Genomic DNA, 20,401 nt, shown 5'->3' on the forward strand with positions numbered 1-20,401 from the left:
TTTATTGACTTCCATTGTATAGTTGCATAAGGGACTTAAGGATTTAGTTTAAAAAATTTTTTCTTTCACTTGAACATGGCATACAATTAAAAAAACAAAAAAAACACAAAACACAAATCCTTAGCCATCTTACCTCTGGAGAGCAAATGCTGAAAAGACTCCAAATAGCAATGGTTGCTAAAACATTGATACACAAATAAACCAGCATCTCTGCCACTTCCTTTTTGGCCTTTTAGCTAAGACCCTATCTTGGCCTTTTGGCTGAGCTTGAGAACTGTATAATATAGGGCTGTAGAGGGTTAATGACCTGCTACCTTACCTTCCTGGGGACACCGTCACTTAGGCTATAATTTAAATCTTATTTGGTTGCCCTTGTTACTGACAGTTTTACCTTTTGGGTTACTTCAATTACCCCAATATTGACTGGGTAAATGTATCATCTGGACACGCTAGAGAGATAACGTTCCTGGATGGAATAAATGATAGCTTTATGGAGCAATTGGTTCAGGAACCAACGAGAGAGGGAGCAATTCTAGATCTAATTCTCAGTGGAGCACAGGACTTGGTGAGAGAGGTAACGGTGGTGGGGCCGCTTGGCAATAGTGATCATAATATGATCAAATTTGATTTAATGACTGGAAGAGGAACAGTGTGCAAATCCAAGGCTCTCGTGCTAAACTTTCAAAAGGGAAACTTTGATAAAATGAGAAAAATTGTTAGAAAAAAACTGAAAGGAGCAGCTACAAAAGTAAAAAATGTCCAAGAGGCGTGGTCATTGTTAAAAAATACCATTCTAGAAGCACAGTCCAGATGTATTCCACACATTAAGAAAGGTGGAAAGAAGGCAAAACGATTACCGGCATGGTTAAAAGGGGAGGTGAAAGAAGCTATTTTAGCCAAAAGATCTTCATTCAAAAATTGGAAGAAGGATCCAACAGAAGAAAATAGGATAAAGCATAAGCGTTGGCAAGTTAAATGTAAGACATTGATAAGACAGGCTAAGAGAAAATTTGAAAAGAAGTTGGATTTAAAGGCAAAAACTCACAGTAAAAACTTTTAAAAATATATCCGAAGCAGAAAGCCTGTGAGGGAGTCAGTTGGACCGTTAGATGATCGAGGGGTTAAAGGGGCACTTAGAGAAGATAAGGCCATCGCAGAAAAATTAAATGATTTCTTTGCTTCGGTGTTTACTGAAAAGGATGTTGGGGAGGTACCCATAATGGAGAAGGTTTTCATGGGTAATGATTCAGATGGACTGAATAAAATCACGGTGAACCTAGAAGATGTGGTAGGCCTGATTGACAAACTGAAGAGTAGTAAATCACCTGGACCGGATGGTATACACCCCAGAGTTCTGAAGGAACTAAAAAATGAAATTTCAGACCTATTAGTAAAAATTTGTAACCTATCATTAAAATCATCCATTGTACCTGAAGACTGGAGGATAGCAAATGTAACCCCAATATTTAAAAAGGGCTCCAGGAGCGATCCGGGAAACTTCAGACCTGTTAGCCTGACGTCAGTGCCAGGAAAAATAGTGGAAAGTGTTCTAAACATCAAAATCACAGAACATATAGAAAGACATGGTTTAATGGATCAAAGTCAGCATGGCTTTACCCAGGGCAAGTCTTGCCTTACAAATCTGCTTCACTTTTTTGAAGGAGTTAATAAACGTGGATAAAGGTGAACCAGTAGATGTAGTATACTTGGATTTTCAGAAGGCGTTTGACAAAGTTCCTCATGAGAGGCTTCTAGGAAAAGTAAAAAGTCATGGGATAGGTGGCGATGTCCTTTCGTGGATTGCAAACTGGCTAAAAGACAGGAAACAGAGTAGGATTAAATGGACAATTTTCTCAGTGGAAGGGAGTGGACAGTGGAGTGTCTCAGGGATCTGTATTGGGACCCTTACTTTTCAATATATTTATAAATGATCTGGAAAGAAATACGACGAATGAGATAATCAAATTTGCAGATGACACAAAATTGTTCAGAGTAGTTAAATCACAAGCAGATTGTGATAAATTGCAGGAAGACCTTGTGAGACTGGAAAATTGGGCATCCAAATGGTAGGTTGTCCCGCGAGCGATTTCTGCCTCCGTGCTGTCGGGCTGTCCGGCCTGCCTCGCATCAAAATGGCGCCGATAGCCTTTGACCTACTATGTCACAGGGGCTACCGGTGCCATTGGTCAGCCCCTGTCACATGGTAGGAGAGATGGATGGCTGGCGCCATCTTGTGCTCCTACCATGTGACAGGGGCTGACCAATGGCACCGGTAGCCCCTGTGACATAGTGAGGGCAAAGGCTATCGGTGCCATCTTGATTACTGGCAGCCGACGGCGAGATCGCTCCTGGACCACCAGGGACTTTTGGCAAGTCTTGTGGGGGACCGGGGGTGGGGGGTGCGGGAGTGATCTCCTGCACGCGGGCTGTCGGCTGCCAGTAATCGAAATGGTGCCGATAGCCTTTGCCCTTGCTATGTCACAGGGGCTACGGTGACATGGTAGGAGCACAAGATGGAGCCGGCCCTGTCACATGGTAGGAACCCCGTCGCAAGATAGCGCCAGCCATCCATTGCTCCTACCATGTGACAGGGGCTGACCAATGGCACCGGTAGCCCCTGTGACATAGTAGGTCAAAGGCTATTGGCGCCATTTTGATGCGAGGCAGGCCGGACAGCCCGACGGCACGGAGGGAGAAATCGCTCGCAGGACCCCGTTGGCCCACCAGGGATGTTAGTAAGTCCTGGGGAGGGATCGGGATGGTGGTGGTGGTGATGGGGGGGTTGTATTATAGTAAATTTTAATGCTACTCCTCCGCAACCTCCTAAGGTGCCGGAGGGGCAGGGGTCCCACTGCCTCCGGTACCCCCTCAGCCACTATTGGTACCTGATTCGGATGCTGATCCACTGCTTCCCAACCCCTCCTCGAGGGGGACGATCCACGGGTGCTTCACTTATTCCAAAGGGAGGAACTGGAACTGCTCATTCCCTTCATATTGCAGGAACTGGGAATTGAGGTGCCCCCTGAGGCAGCCGCTGAGTTACAGCCACTATGCCTGCTAACGTGGACCCGGTCCTGGTGGGACTTAGGGCTCCTCCACGACGGATAAGTGGGTCCTAGAGGTAATAGAAAAAGGCTACGCGTTAGAATTTGCTTGAGACCTACCAGACCTTCACCTAATTTCTCCCTGTGGAAGTCGAAAGAGGCCTGCGGTTGACCAGACCCTGAGCAGGCTGCGGGAGCTGGGTGCCATAGTTCCAGTTTCGGTGGAGGAACAAGGGTCCGATCAATATTCCATATACTTCGTCGTTCCCAAAATAGGAAGGCTCCTTTTGTCCAATTTTGGATCTCAAGCGAGTCAACCGGGCTCTCAAGGTCCCCGATTTTCAAATGGAAACCCTAAGGGCTGTAATAGCAGCGGTTTGCTCAGGCGAATTCCTGGCATCGCTCGACCTGACAGAGGCCTACTTGCACATTCCGATTCACCTCTACCATCAGCGGTATCTCCGGTTCAAGATCCTGGGCCAACATTTCCAGTTTCGAGCACTCCCATTCGGTCTCGCCACGGCGCTGTGCACTTTCACCAAGGTCATGGTGGTAGTGGCGGCCTCTCTTTGTCGAGACGGAGTTCTGGTCCACCCTTACCTGGACAATTGGCTCATCCGGACCAAATCGGAGTTTCTCTGCAAGCTGGCGGTCGACAAGGTCCTGACTTGTCTGACCTCCCTTGGATGGATAATCAACTTTCTCAAGAGCAAGCTTCAGCCATCCCAGACCATGGAATTTTTGGGGGCGTGATTCGACACTCGAGTCGGCAAGGTGTTTCTTCCAGATGCGTGGGCGCTCAAACTCAGGGACTAAGTGCACACTTTTCTCTCACTTGCTCTCCCCACGTCCTGGGACTACCTCCAGGTCCTGGGGTCCATGGCCTTCACTATCGATCTGGTTCCTTGGGCTTTGTGCATATGCGTCCGGTACAGAAAGCTTTGCTATCCCGCTGGAAGCCAGTGTCGGAGCAATTTCGGACGTCCCTCCCGTTCTCCAAGTCTACTGTCGCCGAGCTGCAATGGTGGCTCTCGCCTGCCCACCTTCTGAAGGGGGTGTCCCTTCAGATGCCGCAGTGGATCGTTGTCATAACGGACGCCAGCCTCTCCAGCTGGGGAGCGGTGTGCCAGACCCAGTCTAAACACGGGTACTAGTCCCCAGTCCAATCTCGCTGGCACATCAATCGATTGGAAGCTAGAGTGGTACGCCTGGCTCTCAAGGTCTTCCTTCGTTTATTCCATCGCAAGGCGGTGCAAGTTCTCTGACAACTCCACCATGGTGGCTTACATCAATCAGCAGGGAGGCACCAGGAGTTGCCTGGTGGCTCTGGAAGCCAGCAAGCTCTTCGCCTGGGCGGGGAAGGAGAATTTTCAAGCCAATTTCCTCAGTCACCAGCGGTTAGATCCCAGCGAATGGGAATTGTCAGACAGAGCGATGAATCTGATCGTCCGCAGGTGGGGTCCCCCACACTTAGATCTGATGGCCACGATGAACAATATGAAAGCTCCCAGGTTTTTCAGCCGCAGAAGGGAACATTGCGCGGAAAGAGTGGATGCGCTGGTCCTTCCCTGGCCTCATGACATTCTCCTGTACGTGTTGCCTCCTAGGCCCCTGGTGGCCAAGAAGAATCGAGCTCCATCGGGGTCCAGTCATTCTAGTGGCTGCAGAGTGGCCCCGTAGACTGTGGTTCGCGAATCTGGTGAATCTCGCCAAGGATGGCTCTCTCCCCTCTGTCTTCTCCCCCACCTTCTTCGGCAGGGTCCCATATTTTTCGATCAGGCGGATCGCTTTTGTCTAGCGGCATGGCTTTTGAACAGCAGAGATTGAGAAAGAAGGGATATAAGGAAGAATTTATATCCACTCTGTTGAGGGCCCGGAAGCCGGCTACCTCTCTCGCTTATGTCCGGGTATGGAAGGTTTTCGAAAATGCGTGTACCGCTTCGGGAGTGTCTGCTCGTAAGGCTCCGGTTTCCCAGTCCTTTCCTTCCTCCAGAACGGTCTCTCCAAGGGCTTGTCTTTCAGTTTCTTGCGGGTGCAGGTCTCTGCCCTCGGCTCCCTCTTAGGCAACATTGACGGTTACACAGTGGCGACTCATCCGGATGTCGTCCACTTCCTCAAGGGGGCCAAACATTTGAATCTGTTGGTACGAGCTACTTGTCCCTCGTGGAGTCTTAACTTGGTTCTTCGAGTTCTCTGCGAAGCTCCCTTCGAACCTCTACGGAGGGCTACACTTGAGGATTTGACTCTCAAAACAGTCTTCCTGGTGTCCATTTGTTCCATCAGAAGGGTGTTGGAGCTCCATGCTTTGTTGTGCAGGGAACCTTTTCTACGTTTTTCTGATTTGGGGGTATCCCTCAAGACAGTACCCTCCTTCTTGCCAAAGGTCGTGTCTTTCTTTCACATCAATCAGTCAGTAGAACTCCCGGCCTTTTCTTCTGAAGACATCGCAAACACATCTGGGGGTGATCTGCGGCGCCTGGATGTAAAACGGGTTTTGTTACGTTACCTCCAGGTTACAAATGAGTTCCGGGTCTCTGATCACCTGTTTGTCCTGTGGAGTGGCCCAAATAAGGGTAATAAGGCTTCAAAGGCCACTATTGCCGGTTGGCTAAAGGCGGCTGTTGGCGTCAGCTTACATCTGTAATGGCCGATCGGTTCTGGAAGGCTTAAAGGCCCACTCCTTACATTCTCAGGCCACTTCTTGGGCGGAGAGTCAATTGGTCTCTCCGCAGGAAATATGTAGGACAGCTACTTGGAAATCTCTGCATACTTTTGCTCTCATTACCGCCTGGATGTACAGGCTCCAGTTTTTGGCTCCTTCAGATGGCAGGTTCTTTGAGCAGGACTGTCTCTGTCCCACCCAGTTTAGGGAAGCTTTGGTACATCTCACGGTCTGGACTGATCTGGGTACGTACAGGGAAAGGAAAATTGGTTCTTATCTGCTAATTTTTGTTTCTGTAGTACCACGGATCAGCCCAGACACCCTCCCAAGCTAGATCTGTTCCGTCCGCTCGAAGTTTCTTCCTTTACAGGTTTCCAGATACCTGAATCTTTTATTGTTACTTAAGGCACCGGAAGCATCTCACAGATGAAAATGAAAATAAATCTTTATGCAAGAGCATTTGTTATACAGAATTCTTTCATTTGTTCAATTTATCAGTTTTCCGTGTTACTTGCTTGATCTTTTGGGAGTTATATCTGCTTTGAAAGTGTTTTATACTGAAGGGATGCAGGGTAGGCTCTGTCCTGATATGGGATACCCTTTCAGTTTTGGTCTGTCTCCATCTGCTGGACAGGAGGCTCAACCCACGGTCTGGACTGATCCGTGGTACTACAGGAACGAAAATTAGCAGGTAAGAACCAATTTTCCTTTTTTACTCAACGAATAATTAAGCTCTGGAATTCATTGCCAGAAGATGTGGTTACGGCATTTAGTGTAACTGGGTTTAAAAAAGGTTTGGATAAGGTTCTTATGATTCAAACCCGGAGCTGAGAGTACCCCTTTTACAGTGGTAGATATTGTATCATATTGTCTCTCACAGTTCTCACTCTCTTGTAAGGACATGAAAAAACTGGTTTTCCCCTTGTGTGAGCATACGCATGTAAAAGCTGCTAAAGCCCTGGTGGCAGGAAACCCTGGTTAAATGATGTATTCATTTTTAATGTTTTTTTTTCCTCTTTGAAAATAAATTTTTCTTTTAATAGTAGTGTGTGGTTTTTTTTGTTTTTATCAGATTCAGATGTTCTGTCTTTTGACGGGGACGATCTGATCTCATACCGCTTCAAGGGGAAGACAAGCCGCACCCTGACGGATGTCATATCCTTCAACTTCAGGACTATAGAAAAAGATGGGCTTCTTATGCATGCCGAAGGGTCGCAGGGTGACTATATAATGGCGGAGCTGCGGAAAGCAAAGTTCATCTTCCACATCAGCCTGGGTAAGCTCAAAACTCAGCAAGAATGCACAAAACTCTCCCCCCTAAATCGGGGTGCCCTAAAAATCCTGTCCTTGAGGGCCACGCTGTGATCACCTTTTTTTTTTTTTTTTTTCTTTGTGTGCAAGTGGGAAAGGGATCAGCTACCGAGAGGGAAAATCTCTCCCAGAGTCCTGAGCACGCGTGAACCTTCCCATCAGGGATGGTGACTCTTAATCAGCCGACAGGCCTACGTGTACGCCTAGGGCAGCTCGTGTGAATGGATGCGCTTATGATATAAAATCAGTTGTACGCAATTTTGTATGGAGGTGCGTTTGTGGGCGCAAATGCCGGTTCTATTGCGTAAGTGGATGGATTTATTTTAGATGAGCGCGCCAACGCAATTACCAGTTTCCCCAGTCTGTTCCCAGTTCGCCCAGGTAAAGACTCCTGACTTCCTAACCCCCCTAATTAAACGTCCTCCCTTTTACCTTATTAGCCCCGACCCTTCAAACCCCGCTGACTAGTTCTGATTTTTGTTTTTAATTTCAAAACTTACACGCCATCTGTAGCTGAATTAAAGTTACGTGGTAGGAGACCCCAGTGCGCACTTGTCAGTGTTAGTAAATAGGCGCACATTTCAACTCACCTTCCTGGAATGCTCATGCCCTGCCGCATTCTTGCACTTTTCTGATTTGTGCATGCAACGGGAGATAACATAGCTTTTAAACTAGATGTGCATGGTTCGGAATTATGTATATTTGGAAAATACTAAAAACAGGGAAAATAGGGCATCCCAGTAGAGAGGCTGCAATAAATGCCAAAGTGCACTTAGTGCAGAAAGAATCCAAATTACCCCTGTCAACTGATGAGGTTGTTAATACAAACAAAAAACTTACTTTGAAATGTCTGTATACAAATGCTAGAAGTCTAAAAAATAAGATGGGAGAGTTACAGTGTATAGCACTGGATGAAGAGGAAGATATAATTGGCGTCTGAGTCCTGGTGGAAGGAGGATAACAAATGGGACACTGTGATACCAGGGTACAAATTATATCAAAATGATAGGATGGATCAAATTTGTGGAGAGGTGGTGCTATATATTAAAGAAAGCATTTGAGTCAAACAGGATAAAACTTTTGCAGGAAATAAAATGCAATGTTGAATCTTTATGGAAAGAAATTCCAGGTGAAAAAAGGAATAAAATAGTAGTGGGGGAGTATTACCATCTACCTGGACAGAATGAACTAACAGACAATGAAATATGAAAATAAATTAGGGAAGATAATAAAATCAGCAGCACAATAATAATGGGTGATTTAAAATACCTCAGTATTGAATGTCACATCAGGACATGCTAGAGAGGTAAAGTTCCTAGATGAAATAAATGATGCTTCATGGAGCAACTGGTACAAGAATCAAAAAGAGGGGACACTATTTTACACATAGAACTTAGTGGAATACCAGATTTAGTGCAAGAGGTAATGGTGTTAGAGCCACTTGGCAATAGTGATCACAACATTATCAAATTTGACTTAACTGGAGGGAGCGTGAAAAAGAAATCTATTGTGACTATGCTAAGATGAAGAAAATATGGAAAACTGAAAGGAGCTACTGTAAAGGTTAAGAGTTTAGCTCAGGCATGGACGATGTTTAAAAATACCATCTTGGAAACCCAGACTAGATGTGTGCCATGCAGTAGAAAAGGTGGAAGGAAACTAAACAACTATCGGCATGGTTAAATGGTGAGGTGAGAGAGGCTATAATATCAAAAGAACATATTTCAAAAAAAGAAAAAGGGATCCAAATGAAGGAAACCGCATAATCACTGGCAAGTTAGATGCAAAGCATTGATAAGGAAGGCAGAGAGAGAATTTGAAAAGAATCTTGCCATGGAAGCAAAAACTCATAGTAAAAACCTTTTTAGATACATATGAGCCTGTGAGGAAGTCAGTTGGGCCATTAGATGATCAAGGGGTAAAAGGAGCACTTAGGGATGAAAAGCCATAGCAGAGAAATTAAATGAATTCTTTGTTTTGGTACTCACCGAGGAAGAGGTACTAGAGATACCCATTCCCGAATTGATATCCAAAGGTGACAATTCAGAAAAACTGAAACAAATCTCCGTGAACCTGGAAGATGTGCTGGGGCAAATTGACACACTAAAAAAAAAAAGTAGCAAATCACCTGGACCAGATGGTATGCATCCCACAGTGCTAAAAACTGAGAAATGAAATTATGGACCTGCTATTGGAAATTTGTAAACTATCAATAACATCATCTATGGTACCTGAAGACTGGAGGGTTGCCAGTGTAAGGCCAGTTTTTAAAAAGGGTTCAAGGGGTGATCCAGGAAACTACAGACCAGTAAATCGGACGTCTGTGCCAGACGAAATGGTAGAAACTATGATAAAGAACAAAATTGCTGAACATATAGCAACAAAGCCAACATGGATTTAGCCAAGGGAAGTCTTACTTTACAAATTTGCTACATTTTTTGAAGGCGTAAATAAACACGTGGCTAAAGGTGACACTGCCTGAGCCCTAGTGGAATGAGACCTAACCTGAGTAGGCAACGGCTTTCCAGCCTCCACATACACAGCCGTGACCACTTCCTCCATCTGTCTACATGCTAGGAAATCTATATTTCTTTCGTAGCAACTCCGGTGTTCAGAACCCTGAATATTCTTTTGGTTTTCCTCACATATGGGTGAATTTGAGGAGCCCTATGCGTGCCAAAGCCGGGAAATATGGGCGCGTCTCAGGCCAACACGCGCTGCGCAGATTTTAAGAAGCGCCAGAGTATGCACCCATATCTGCTTTTTAAAAGTTAGTGCCAGCAGCCTGGTTCCACTCTGGTTAAAATGGAGCCCATCCTTTTGGAAAAATCCTCCCCTTTCCCAAAATGAAGCCCACTTTCTAATAAACCTAAAACCCTCTTCCCTGTACTATCATCTCATCCATGCTTTGAGAGTCTGTAGCTCTGCCTGCCTCTGGGGTCCTGCATGTGGAATGGGGAGCATTTCTGAGAATGCTGCCTTGGAGGTTCTGGATTTCAGCTTTCTACCTAAAACCTTAAATTTGGCTTCCAGAACCTCCTTCCTGCACTTTCCTATGTCATTGGTACTCATGTGTACCAAGACAGCTGGCTCTTCTCCAGCACTATCTAAAATCCTATCTATGTGATGCGTGAGGTCCGCCATCTTTGCACCAGGCAGGCAAGTTACCAAGCGATCCTCATATCCACCAGCCACCCAGCTGTCAACCTTCCTAATAATTGAATCACCAACTACAATGGCTCCTAACCCTTCGCCCCCCTCCCCGGGCACATGCTCCTGGAGACCTATCCTTAGTGCGAGAGGATACTACATCACCCTGAGGGCAGGTCCTAGCTACAGGAGTGCTTCCTGTCTCATCAAGCTGTTGGTCTCCTTCCAGGTAACCTTTCTTCTCCAAAGCAGCTCAGGGGCTACCAGACTGGACATGGGACTTCTCTACAATGTCCCTAAAGGTGTCCTTTATATACCTCTCTGTCTCCCTTAGCTACTCCAGATCTGCCACTCTAGCCTCCAGAGGTTGCATCCAATGCATCCGACCTGGATGTTATAAAATACGATATCTGTGTGCACGTGTGCGCCCGGATTTCATCTCCCGCACGCAAGGGGGTATTTTACAAAAATATGCATGGTTACGCAGGTAGGCCTTTCCTAGTTCCCTATACCCCTACCTAACTTTCCTACCTTTTCCCCTCTCCTCTCCTCTCCTTGACCTCTAACTCCTACCTCTCTACCCTATTTTTTTTTTTTAAATTTACCTGCTCCTTTGGAAAAGGACTTCCCCTGGAACAGGACCTAATGGCTGCTGCCCCGGCTGGCCCCTGGCCTACCCCTTTTGGCTGGCTCGGCACCTCTGTGTGTATTGGGCCCTTTCAAAAATGCGCTTGGTGCGTTCAGGACCCAGCCACGCACATATTCCCCCAGTGTTTGCGCGTGCGTTTTAAAATTCGCCTGTTAGTGTACACATACACCCTATTGCCAGCTGGGAGATATTCATACATGTAGCACTCAATGCAAAAGACTGGAAGGTTTCCCTCTCTCTGCTGAACTTTTGTGCATCATAATTTTGTTGATTTGTTGTTGAGTTAAAATTTCTTAAGGAGCAGGGATGTAAGGATAACTTAAAGTACTTTTATTTTATATTTGTCTGGCAATGACCCTTAAACACTACAAATAATCTACCTATATCTTCTTAGTTACCCATCTTATTGATTTGTTTTGAATTAAATTTCTTCTGTATAAAATCTTTAGGAAATTACTCCTACCAAACATAATTATCATGTAATAACAAAACACATAAAATCAAATAAGGTCTAGTAAACAGATAAGGTATAGCAAGGAAGTTCCGGTTCTCTTCTACTGCAAGGGGTGAAGGATCTCTGGACGCTGGGGCTGAGAAGTTTGAAGCCTATTTCGTTCGCTGTGACCTCTGCAGTCCTCTCCTGGGGAACGGTATGCAAATGAGCCTTCTGGTCCTGTTCTGCTGCAAATGGTGGGGGTTTCTGGAAGCTGGGGCTGTGGAGTTCGAAACCTGGATCACTCGCTGTGACCTCTGGAGTCTTCTTCCAGGGGCTGCTGGGAACAATATGTAGATGAGCCTTCTGGTCCTTTTCTGCTGCAAGCGGTGCAGGACCTCTGTAAGCTGAGGCTGTAGAATTCGAAACCTGGATCACTCGCTGTGACCTCGAGTCCTCTCCCGGGGGCTGCTGGGAACGGTATGAGGATGAAACTTCCGGTTCTCTTCTGCTTATGTGCAGCTGCAATTTTTTAAGTTGTTTTACTGGATCACTGGGTGCATTTCAACATATTTGTTTGAACAAGTACATATTTACATTTTTTGTAAAAAAAACCATATTGGGAGGAAGGAGGTGTTTTTAGACTTGTGCTGTCTCTTACACCTTATTGAGAGCTCTGCTCTTGGTACGCTGAAGTCTTTCCCCCTTATTTTTATTAGTTGTATTTAGCAGCATTGTACTTTTTAGTGTTGTGTATCATTGATACCGATATAGCAGAATAAACAGCTACACAATCCCTCCCTGCTTCTCGAGGAAGATGAGGATCGCTAAGTAATGGACTGAGGGGGGAGGGTCATGTGAAGACGGCAGAGTGGGAAGTGCCACGCATGCTTAGAGTATTTCTAAAAGCTCTGAGCTGAGGAGAATGAATCGATTCAGCACCGTTGGATGACGTCATCCATCTTGTGTGGCTCTTTGTGCTGCTTGGTCCACAGAGAGAGAATTCTATAATGTGTCCAAGTTGCTGCGGCCTCCATTAGAGGACGTGACCCCTATTTTGGACTCCATGGCTTTGAGGTCTGATACCCAATCCAATATTCCACCGTTTCAGTGCAGGGATGAGATGGTTCAGACTCATTCAGAATGTTAAAGAAGTTCTCCAAAGAATAAGATGCCTTCAGAAGTTCCTCTTATTGAATTATCCAATTTTCTTTGTAATACCTCTGTCTGCTATGTAATGACAAGTTTGTTATTAATCTTTTTCCCTGTGCAAGAAGTTCTCATGTTGTAAAGTAGAACAGTTGCATGGTTTTTCTCAGCAGATAAATGCATGGTTATAAAATCACTTCCTTTTCTGTTTATTCCTTTTTCAACAGCTACAAATCAGATTCTCAGAAAGTTATTTTTTCTTGGCATTCTGCCATCCCTCAACCCCCCACCCACACCCCCACCCCCCGAGACAGGATAAAAGTTTGATGTGTTAGCATGCACAAGTCTTGGTTTGCTGATAACAGATTTGTTTGATCTGGTAAAGAGATGGGTTTGCACGGACAGTGCTCAAAGTAGGATTTACATTATTATTATTATTATTTTGTGGTAGGGAAGGAGGGGGGATTCCTCTGTTGCCCCTTGGTAGATGAACTGAGACAGAGAAGCAGTATGACTTCCCATGTCAGGATCTACCCTCCTACACACACACACCTCCAGGCACCAAATAGTTAATGCTCTCTGATATTCTGCTGCATTCTAATTGTGATTCCCCTACTCCTTCATTTTGTAAAATGTGTGGGGGACTTGGCTCTTGTGAGCTGCTTCGCTCTGAGCTCTCTACAAGCGCAAATCTTTGTAGCCTGCACTTTCTAAATAACTGATTTCCCCCATCTTCCTTTTTTTTTGTTTTTGCTTCCTTAGGCAGTAGCCCAGTGCATGCCTTTGAAGGCCACACCACTGTCACTCTTGGGAGCCTCCTGGATGACCAGCACTGGCATGCTGTGAGAATCGACCGGTATGGGCACGACGTTAATTTAACATTAGATGGGCAAATTGAGCACTTTCGCTGCAAAGGTGATTTTAATCAGCTGGATTTAGATAACGAGGTACTTGATTTCCATTTATTTATGTAATACTTTCCTTAAAAGAGGTCTTGCAAGTGTTTGTATTTACTTCTAAAATGTATCACCACTGTATATTTTAATTTTTTTTGCCTTAATTGTCTTGCCTGATTGAAGATGAAGCAGAAATATGCTTTTCCCCTCCTCGTCATGTTTCTTTGCAGCAAAGACCCTTGGATGCAGTGGGAGCGGGAGATGGCGGGTTCAGGTGGTGAGTCCATTGACCTGTGCCATTGACCTCCAGTTCATGGGAGCAGCACACACCCATGTTAGTTTCTCCCATTGTGTTTCCATACTGAGGTGTCTCATGCAGCTGCAGCTTGGGGTACCCACTGGCTCCAGTTTTTTTTTTTTCAGGACAGGTTTATTCAGTCCCGATTTTTACCACCTCTATGCTAGGGCTGGCCTTAGCCTCAGTGGTCCCCTGTGTGGCCTAGCGATGGTTCTCCTAGAGATCCTAAGAGCAGGTGGAGTTTATCTCTCCTCTCCTCACCCCACTCCCTACTTCCCCTGACTGGAGAACCTTCCAGGGTGATGAGTCCATCCCTTATCCCCCTTTGGCCCCCTTTTAGGTGACAGTTCCTCTCCAGCCTTCCATGATCTCTTCCCAGGCAATGGGTCTTCTCCTTCCCCCTACCCCCTTGGCCCTATTCCTGGTGATAGGTCCTCACTTTTTCCCATGGCTCCTTCCTGGGATCTCTCCACCCCTCTTCTCACCTCATCTGGTTGGTCTAGAGCCTGGAGGAGATCTTTAGTCTGTGATAGTAGCAGTAGGATAAATGCGTGGGGCCTGTGAAGTGGTGCACTCACGAGCCCTGCAGCAACCTACCCTTGCACAGATTTCCTTTGTAACAGGAAGCTCCTGTGGGAGGAGACGGTGGTGGGGCTGCTGCAGGGGCCTGTTGAGTGCCTGCTGGATTACAGGTCTTGCACTGAAACCTTTTTTCCCCCTTCTGTTGCTGCCTGAAGATCCTGGTGGCTTTTACTTTTGCCCACTCTGAATTTGGATGATGCCCTGGTCGTGCGACACTCCCCTAAGCTGACTTATCTCTCCTGATGCTAATCTCTACAGCTCTGCCAGTTCTGATTTTGGTGCCCTTAATCACACTGGCAACCCTGTCACGCACACATCCCCAGGGCCATTCCTGTATTATGCGCACGCTTACAAGTTAGATTGCCGTAAGAAGAATAGTAGCTATGGGTTAGTGCCTGCAGTGGTCATAAAATCGGGATTGGATTGGTCTGTCCTGAAAAACCTTTACTGTGATCAGGGGCCCCCAGAGCATGCAGGGAAGTTTGGTGCGATAGCCCTGCAGGAGGGAGCAGGGCCTTGCTAAGAGTCACAGTTTTTAACTGCATCATTGCAGCAGACAGGACTCGGGCAGGGGGTGGTATTTGTGGGTAGATTCAGAATAGAGCTGGGGAAGGGGAGCAGATCGTGGTAAATGTGGCAATTGTGGACTCTTTTCTTTCTGCATCTGAGGAAACAGTGTCAAATGTTTTGTGACAGCATGCTTAGAGCTATTCTAAAAGCTCTGAGCTGTCTGCACATTGACTAGGGATGAGCAGTTTTTAGTGGGCTGGCACCCTGTACTGAGAAAAGAAAATCAACTCCCAGAGATGCAGCACCCTGCTCTGTGTCTCATTTAATGAAAAGATTTTGAGTGGCTTTGCAGGTGTAGAAATCTGAAATGAATGTCTGTGTGCTGCATTAGTCGATGATGTCCCATTGTTGTTTGTTTTTCTCAGTTGTTCTTTGGCGGGATAGCGACACAAGAAAAAGGACTGGTACACAAACAGAGATTCAGAGGCTGCCTGGAGAATATTTATTTCAATGGTATCTATATCAGTGACCTAGCACGGAGGAAAAAGTCATCGATACGCTTTGAGGTGAGAGCTCCAGAGGTGCTGATTGCAAATCCAGTGCCAAGCTTGAGAAAGGGACCTGAAGATGTTCCCAGTGACAGTTTGGATATATTCCCCCCCCCTCTCTCTCTTAAGGACCTGGATTCCTTGCAGGCCATGAGACTGTTTTATCAGAATTGTCCTTTTTGGCCTGCTCTGCAGTCAAGGACAGGCCCTGTATTGGTGCAGGATCTTTCTGAGACCAACTCTTAAGGGTTGCAATGCACTTGTCCGTGGTAAGAAATCTCACTTTGCATGGACATGAGGTGAAGAAGATCTCAAAGCAATGTTGTGATGAGTTTTTTTGAGACCAGATATATCCTTTCTGCACTCTTGATTCATATATAGCATTATATTTTTTATTTATTTATTCACTTTTTTATACCGGTAGTCATATAATATCATATCAGTTTACATCATAAAATAATCACAACCAATATATACAACATATCTAAGAAGCCATAAAACAATTATAAATAATGTAATCTCTAAATACTTAAAATTAACTATATATTGCTACAATAAAATTTCAATTAACAAATCTAAAACTTCGCAGGAAAGAATGGTAACTGAAAAGGAGTTGACTTCAGTTTGCAAAGGCCTGCTCAAAAAGCCAAGTCTTCAGGTTTTTTGTTTTTTTTAAAGCGTTAGGCTGAGATTCAAGTCTTAAGTCCGTTGGTAAAGCATTCCAAATTTTTGGACCTGCTAGTGACAATGCTCAGTCATGAACTGAATTTAAGTGTGCCAGTTTGAGAGATGGTATAGATAATAAGGCTTTACCTGCCGACCGTAAGTTGTGTTGGGGTGTGTGGATGTGCAAAACCGAATTTTTAACCATTCTATTTTTTTCTCCATATAGTGATTTGTGGATTTTAGATAAACATTTAAACTGAATTCTATAGAAGATTGGGAGCCAATGAAGTTCTTTTAAAATTGGGGTGATATGGTCCTGCTTCTTGCTTCCGGTTAAAAGATGAGCAGCGGCATTTTGCAAAAGCTGCAAAGGACGGATAGTAGAGACAGGAAGGCCCAATAATAGGGTGTTACAGTAATCTAGCTTTGAAAATAACAAGGCTTGAAGAACAGTCCTAAAATCATTCCTATGCAATAAAGGCTTTAATTTTTTTAAATTTGTAGTTTATAAAATCCATCCTTTACAGTTTTGCTTATGAACTTCTTAAAATTAAATTCTGTATCTAAAACAAAATCCAAATCTCTAACGTTGTAACTAATACTATGAGAATTATTTAATACTTTCGTTTCTGCAATGTCCTTTTCACTCAAATTGGAAATTACTAAAATTCAGTTTTGGATTGGTTCAATGATAAAACATCTGGTTCAGCAATTGCTGAATAGATTTAAAATAAACTTCCCACACTTTTAGAGTGGCGTCAAACGAGCCTTCTATTGGAAGTAGAATTTGTACATCATCAGCGTATATGAAGTGTACAAGGCCAAGGCCTGCAAGAAACTTTCAGAGAGGGTGTTGTGAAAAAGTCTGTTTAGTAAACCCTTGGCCCGGCTGTCTGGACAGTGGACTCCAGACGATGGAAAAGGAGCCGGGAGGCGGTACGGATCTGGCGTGAAGGAGGAAGTGTTCGCCCTGGAAACCCGAGACCCCCCAGGAGGAGCCCATAGGGGTCCGGATCGCTGGGACTTAGGAGGTCCGGAGGTCAGGGCAGGCTGAAGACGAGAAGAGTCGAGCAGGAGTCCGAGGGTCAGGGCTGGCTGAAGACGAGAAGAGTCGAGCAGGAGTCCGAGGGTCAAGGCTGGCTGAAGACGAGAAGCTGGAAAGGCAGGAATGGATCCACAGGAGCAAGGACTGGAACAAGCAGGAACAGATCACGGCAGGAATCACAGGAACAAGGACTGGAACAAGCAGGAGCGGAGCACGCTGGATCCAGGGAAGCAACTAAGTACTCACAGGAGCGACCTCGTTGCAAGGAAGGAGAGAATGAGGCTGGCTTAAATAGGGAACCAGCATCTGACGTCAGAAAATGGGCGGTTCAGCACTTCCGGGTGCTGGACCTACAAAGACCGTCCCCTCGCGCGCGTTCCCAGGCAGGGGGAGGAGCTGGAAACGAGGCTTGACGGCGTCTCCACGAGGGAGACGCCATTGCCATGCTGCCGGACAGGTCCGAACCTTGGAGGAGCGCGGCAGAGTCGGGGAAGCCGACAGGAAGGTAGGGGCCTGGTCGCCAGTCTGGCGACCGGAATCGCAACAGAGGGGCCATATAAATGTTAAAAAGGGTAGGTGACAGTGATGACCCTTGAGGCACTCCAGAGTTAAGAGGGACTATGTCTGATTCTGTACGTCTAATGTAAGACATTGATAAGACAGGCTAAGAGAGAATTTGAAAAGAAGTTGGCCGTAGAGGCAAAAACTCACAGTAAAAACTTTTTAAAATATATCTGAAGCAGAAAGCCTGTGAGGGAGTCAGTTGGACCGTTAGATGATCGAGGGGTTAAAGGGGCACTTAGAGAAGATAAGGCCATCGCAGAAAAATTAAATGATTTCTTTGCTTCGGTGTTTACTGAAGAGGATGTTGAGGAGGTACCCGTACTGGAGAAGGTTTTCATGGGTAATGATTCACATGGACTGAATCAAATCACAGTGAACCTAGAAGATGTGGTAGACCTGATTGACAAACTGAAGAGTAGTAAATCACCTGGACCGGATGGTATACATCCCAGAGTTCTGAAGGAACTAAAAATAAAATTTTAGACCTTTTAGTAAAAATGTGTAACCTATCATTAAAATCATCTATTGTACTTGAAGACTGGAGGATAGCAAATGTAACCCCAATATTTAAAAAGGGCTCCAGGGGCAATCCGGGAAACTACAGACCGGTTAGCCTGACTTCAGTGCCAGGAAAAATAGTGGAAAGTGTTCTAAACATCAAAATCACAGAACATATAGAAAGACATAGTTTTAATGGAACAAAGTCAGCATGGCTTTACCCAAGGCAAGTCTTGCCTCACAAATCTGCTTCACTTTTTTGAAGGAGTTAATAAACATGTGGATAAGGTGAACCGGTAGATGTAGTATACTTGGATTTTCAGAAGGCGTTTGACAAAGTTCCTCATGAGAGGCTTCTAGGAAAAGTAAAAAGTCATGGGATAGGTGGCGATGTCCTTTCGTGGATTGCAAACTGGCTAAAAGACAGGAAACAGAGAGTAGGATTAAACGGACAATTTTCTCAGTGGAAGGGAGTGGGCAGTGGAGTGCCTCAGGGATCTGTTTTGGGATCCTTACTTTTCAATATATTTATAAATGATCTGGATAATCAAATTTACAGATGATACAAAATTGTTCAGAAGAGTCAAATCACAAGCAGATTGTGATAAATTGCAGGAAGACCTTGTGAGACTGGAAAATTGGGCATCCAAATGGCAGATGAAATTTAATGTGGATAAGTGCAAGGTGATGCATATAGGGAAAAATAACCCATGCTATAGTTACACAATGTTAGGTACTACAACCCAAGAAAGAGATCTAGGCGTCATAGTGGATAACACATTGAAATCATCGGTTCAGTGTGCTGCGGCAGTCAAAAAAACAAACAATGTTGGGAATTATTAGAATGGGAATGGTGAATAAAACGGAAAATGTCATAATGCCTCTGTATTGCTCCATGGTGAGACCGCACCTTGAATACTGTGTACAATTCTGGTCGCCACATCTCAAAAAAGATATTTATTTATTTGGATATAGCAGACATAATTGCGATGGAGAAGGTAGAGAGAAGGGCTACAAAAATAAGGGGAATGGAACAGCTCCCCTATGAGGAAAGACTAAAGAGGTTAGGACTTTTCAGCTTGGAGAAGAGACGGCTGAGGGGGGATATGATAGAGGTGTTTAAAATCATGAGCAGACTAGAATGGGTAAATGTGAGTCTGTTATTTACTCTTTCAGATAATAGAAAGACTCCATGAAGTTAGCATGTGGCACATTTAAAACGAATCGGAGAAAGTTCTTTTTCAATCAGCGCACAATTAAACTCTGGAATTTATTGCCAGAGGATGTGGTTAGTGCAGTTAGTATAGCTGTGTTTTAAAGGATTGGATAAGTTCTTGGAAGAGAAGTCCATTACCTGCTATTAATTAAGTTGACTTAGAAAATAGCCACTGCTATTACTAGCAACTGTAACATGGAATAGACTTAGTTTTTGGGTACTTGCTAGGTTCTTATGGCCTGGATTGGCCACTGTTGGAAACAGGATGCTGGGCTTGAAGGACCCTTGGTCTGACCCAGTATGGCATGCTCTTATGTTCTTATCTATTCGATTAAATAAGATCTAAACTAATCCAGGATAGTATCGGCGATCCAGATTTCTTCTAGTCTTTTTAACAGTTTCATGATTTATTGTATTGAATGCTGAAGAAATATCCAACAAAATCAAAAAATGTTTTCCGTTGTTTAAGCCCCTCAATACTACATCAGTGAGAGAGGGTCTGTATTGTAGAATTTACGAAATCCGAATTGGGCCGGATATAGAAGATGATTAGTTTCTAAGTGCTCCATCAGCTATTTATTGACCACTTTTTCGATCAATTTAGCTAAGAAAGGAAGAGTGGAAATGGGTCGAAAATTGGCTAACAAATCCATATATAATTGAGCATTTTTTAAAATAGGTTTAACCACAGCACATTTTATTTGATCTGGAAATATCCCTTCTTCCAAAGATGAATTTATGATTTTAGCCAAAGGGCCAGATAAAATATCTGGGACCGATTGGAGCAATTTTATGGGTATTGGGTCAGATGGGTGGGCAGCTGGGTTCATCTTTTTTAATAGATTGACAATTTCTAATGATGATACTGTGTCGAAAACCGACCCTCTAGCACAATTAATAGGAAGGGAAATTTGCAAGGGGTTTGGACTGGTTAAATTACTAATTAACGAAAAATTCTAAACTTAAAGTACTTATTTATTTATTTTATTATTTTTATATATCGACATTCAATCTGAGATATCACATCAGTTTCCATTCAGGTACTAGTAGGTATTTATCCTCAGAGGGCTTACAATCTAACAGGCCGATTCAGTAAAAACGTGGGAGAGCGGACGAATGCTCGCTCTCCCGGTGCGCGTGATACAGTATGCAAATGAGGTGGTGCGGTAGAAACAGGCAA

General features: G+C 44.6%; 1 protein-coding gene across 1 annotated transcript in view; it reads left to right on the forward strand.

Moving 5' to 3' along the window:
• The window catches only part of CNTNAP1 (contactin associated protein 1), a 166,281-nt gene that overhangs the window by 40,286 nt on the left and 105,594 nt on the right, over window positions 1-20,401 (forward strand). Inside the window, exons 5-7 of the mRNA XM_029573972.1 lie at window positions 6,779-6,982; window positions 13,161-13,345; window positions 15,110-15,250. Coding sequence (XP_029429832.1) covers window positions 6,779-6,982; window positions 13,161-13,345; window positions 15,110-15,250 — 530 coding nt within the window. The remainder of the gene's footprint in view (window positions 1-6,778; window positions 6,983-13,160; window positions 13,346-15,109; window positions 15,251-20,401) is intronic.

This window comes from Rhinatrema bivittatum, chromosome 12 (assembly GCF_901001135.1).
Source record: "Rhinatrema bivittatum chromosome 12, aRhiBiv1.1, whole genome shotgun sequence".
NCBI lineage: Eukaryota > Metazoa > Chordata > Amphibia > Gymnophiona > Rhinatrematidae > Rhinatrema > Rhinatrema bivittatum.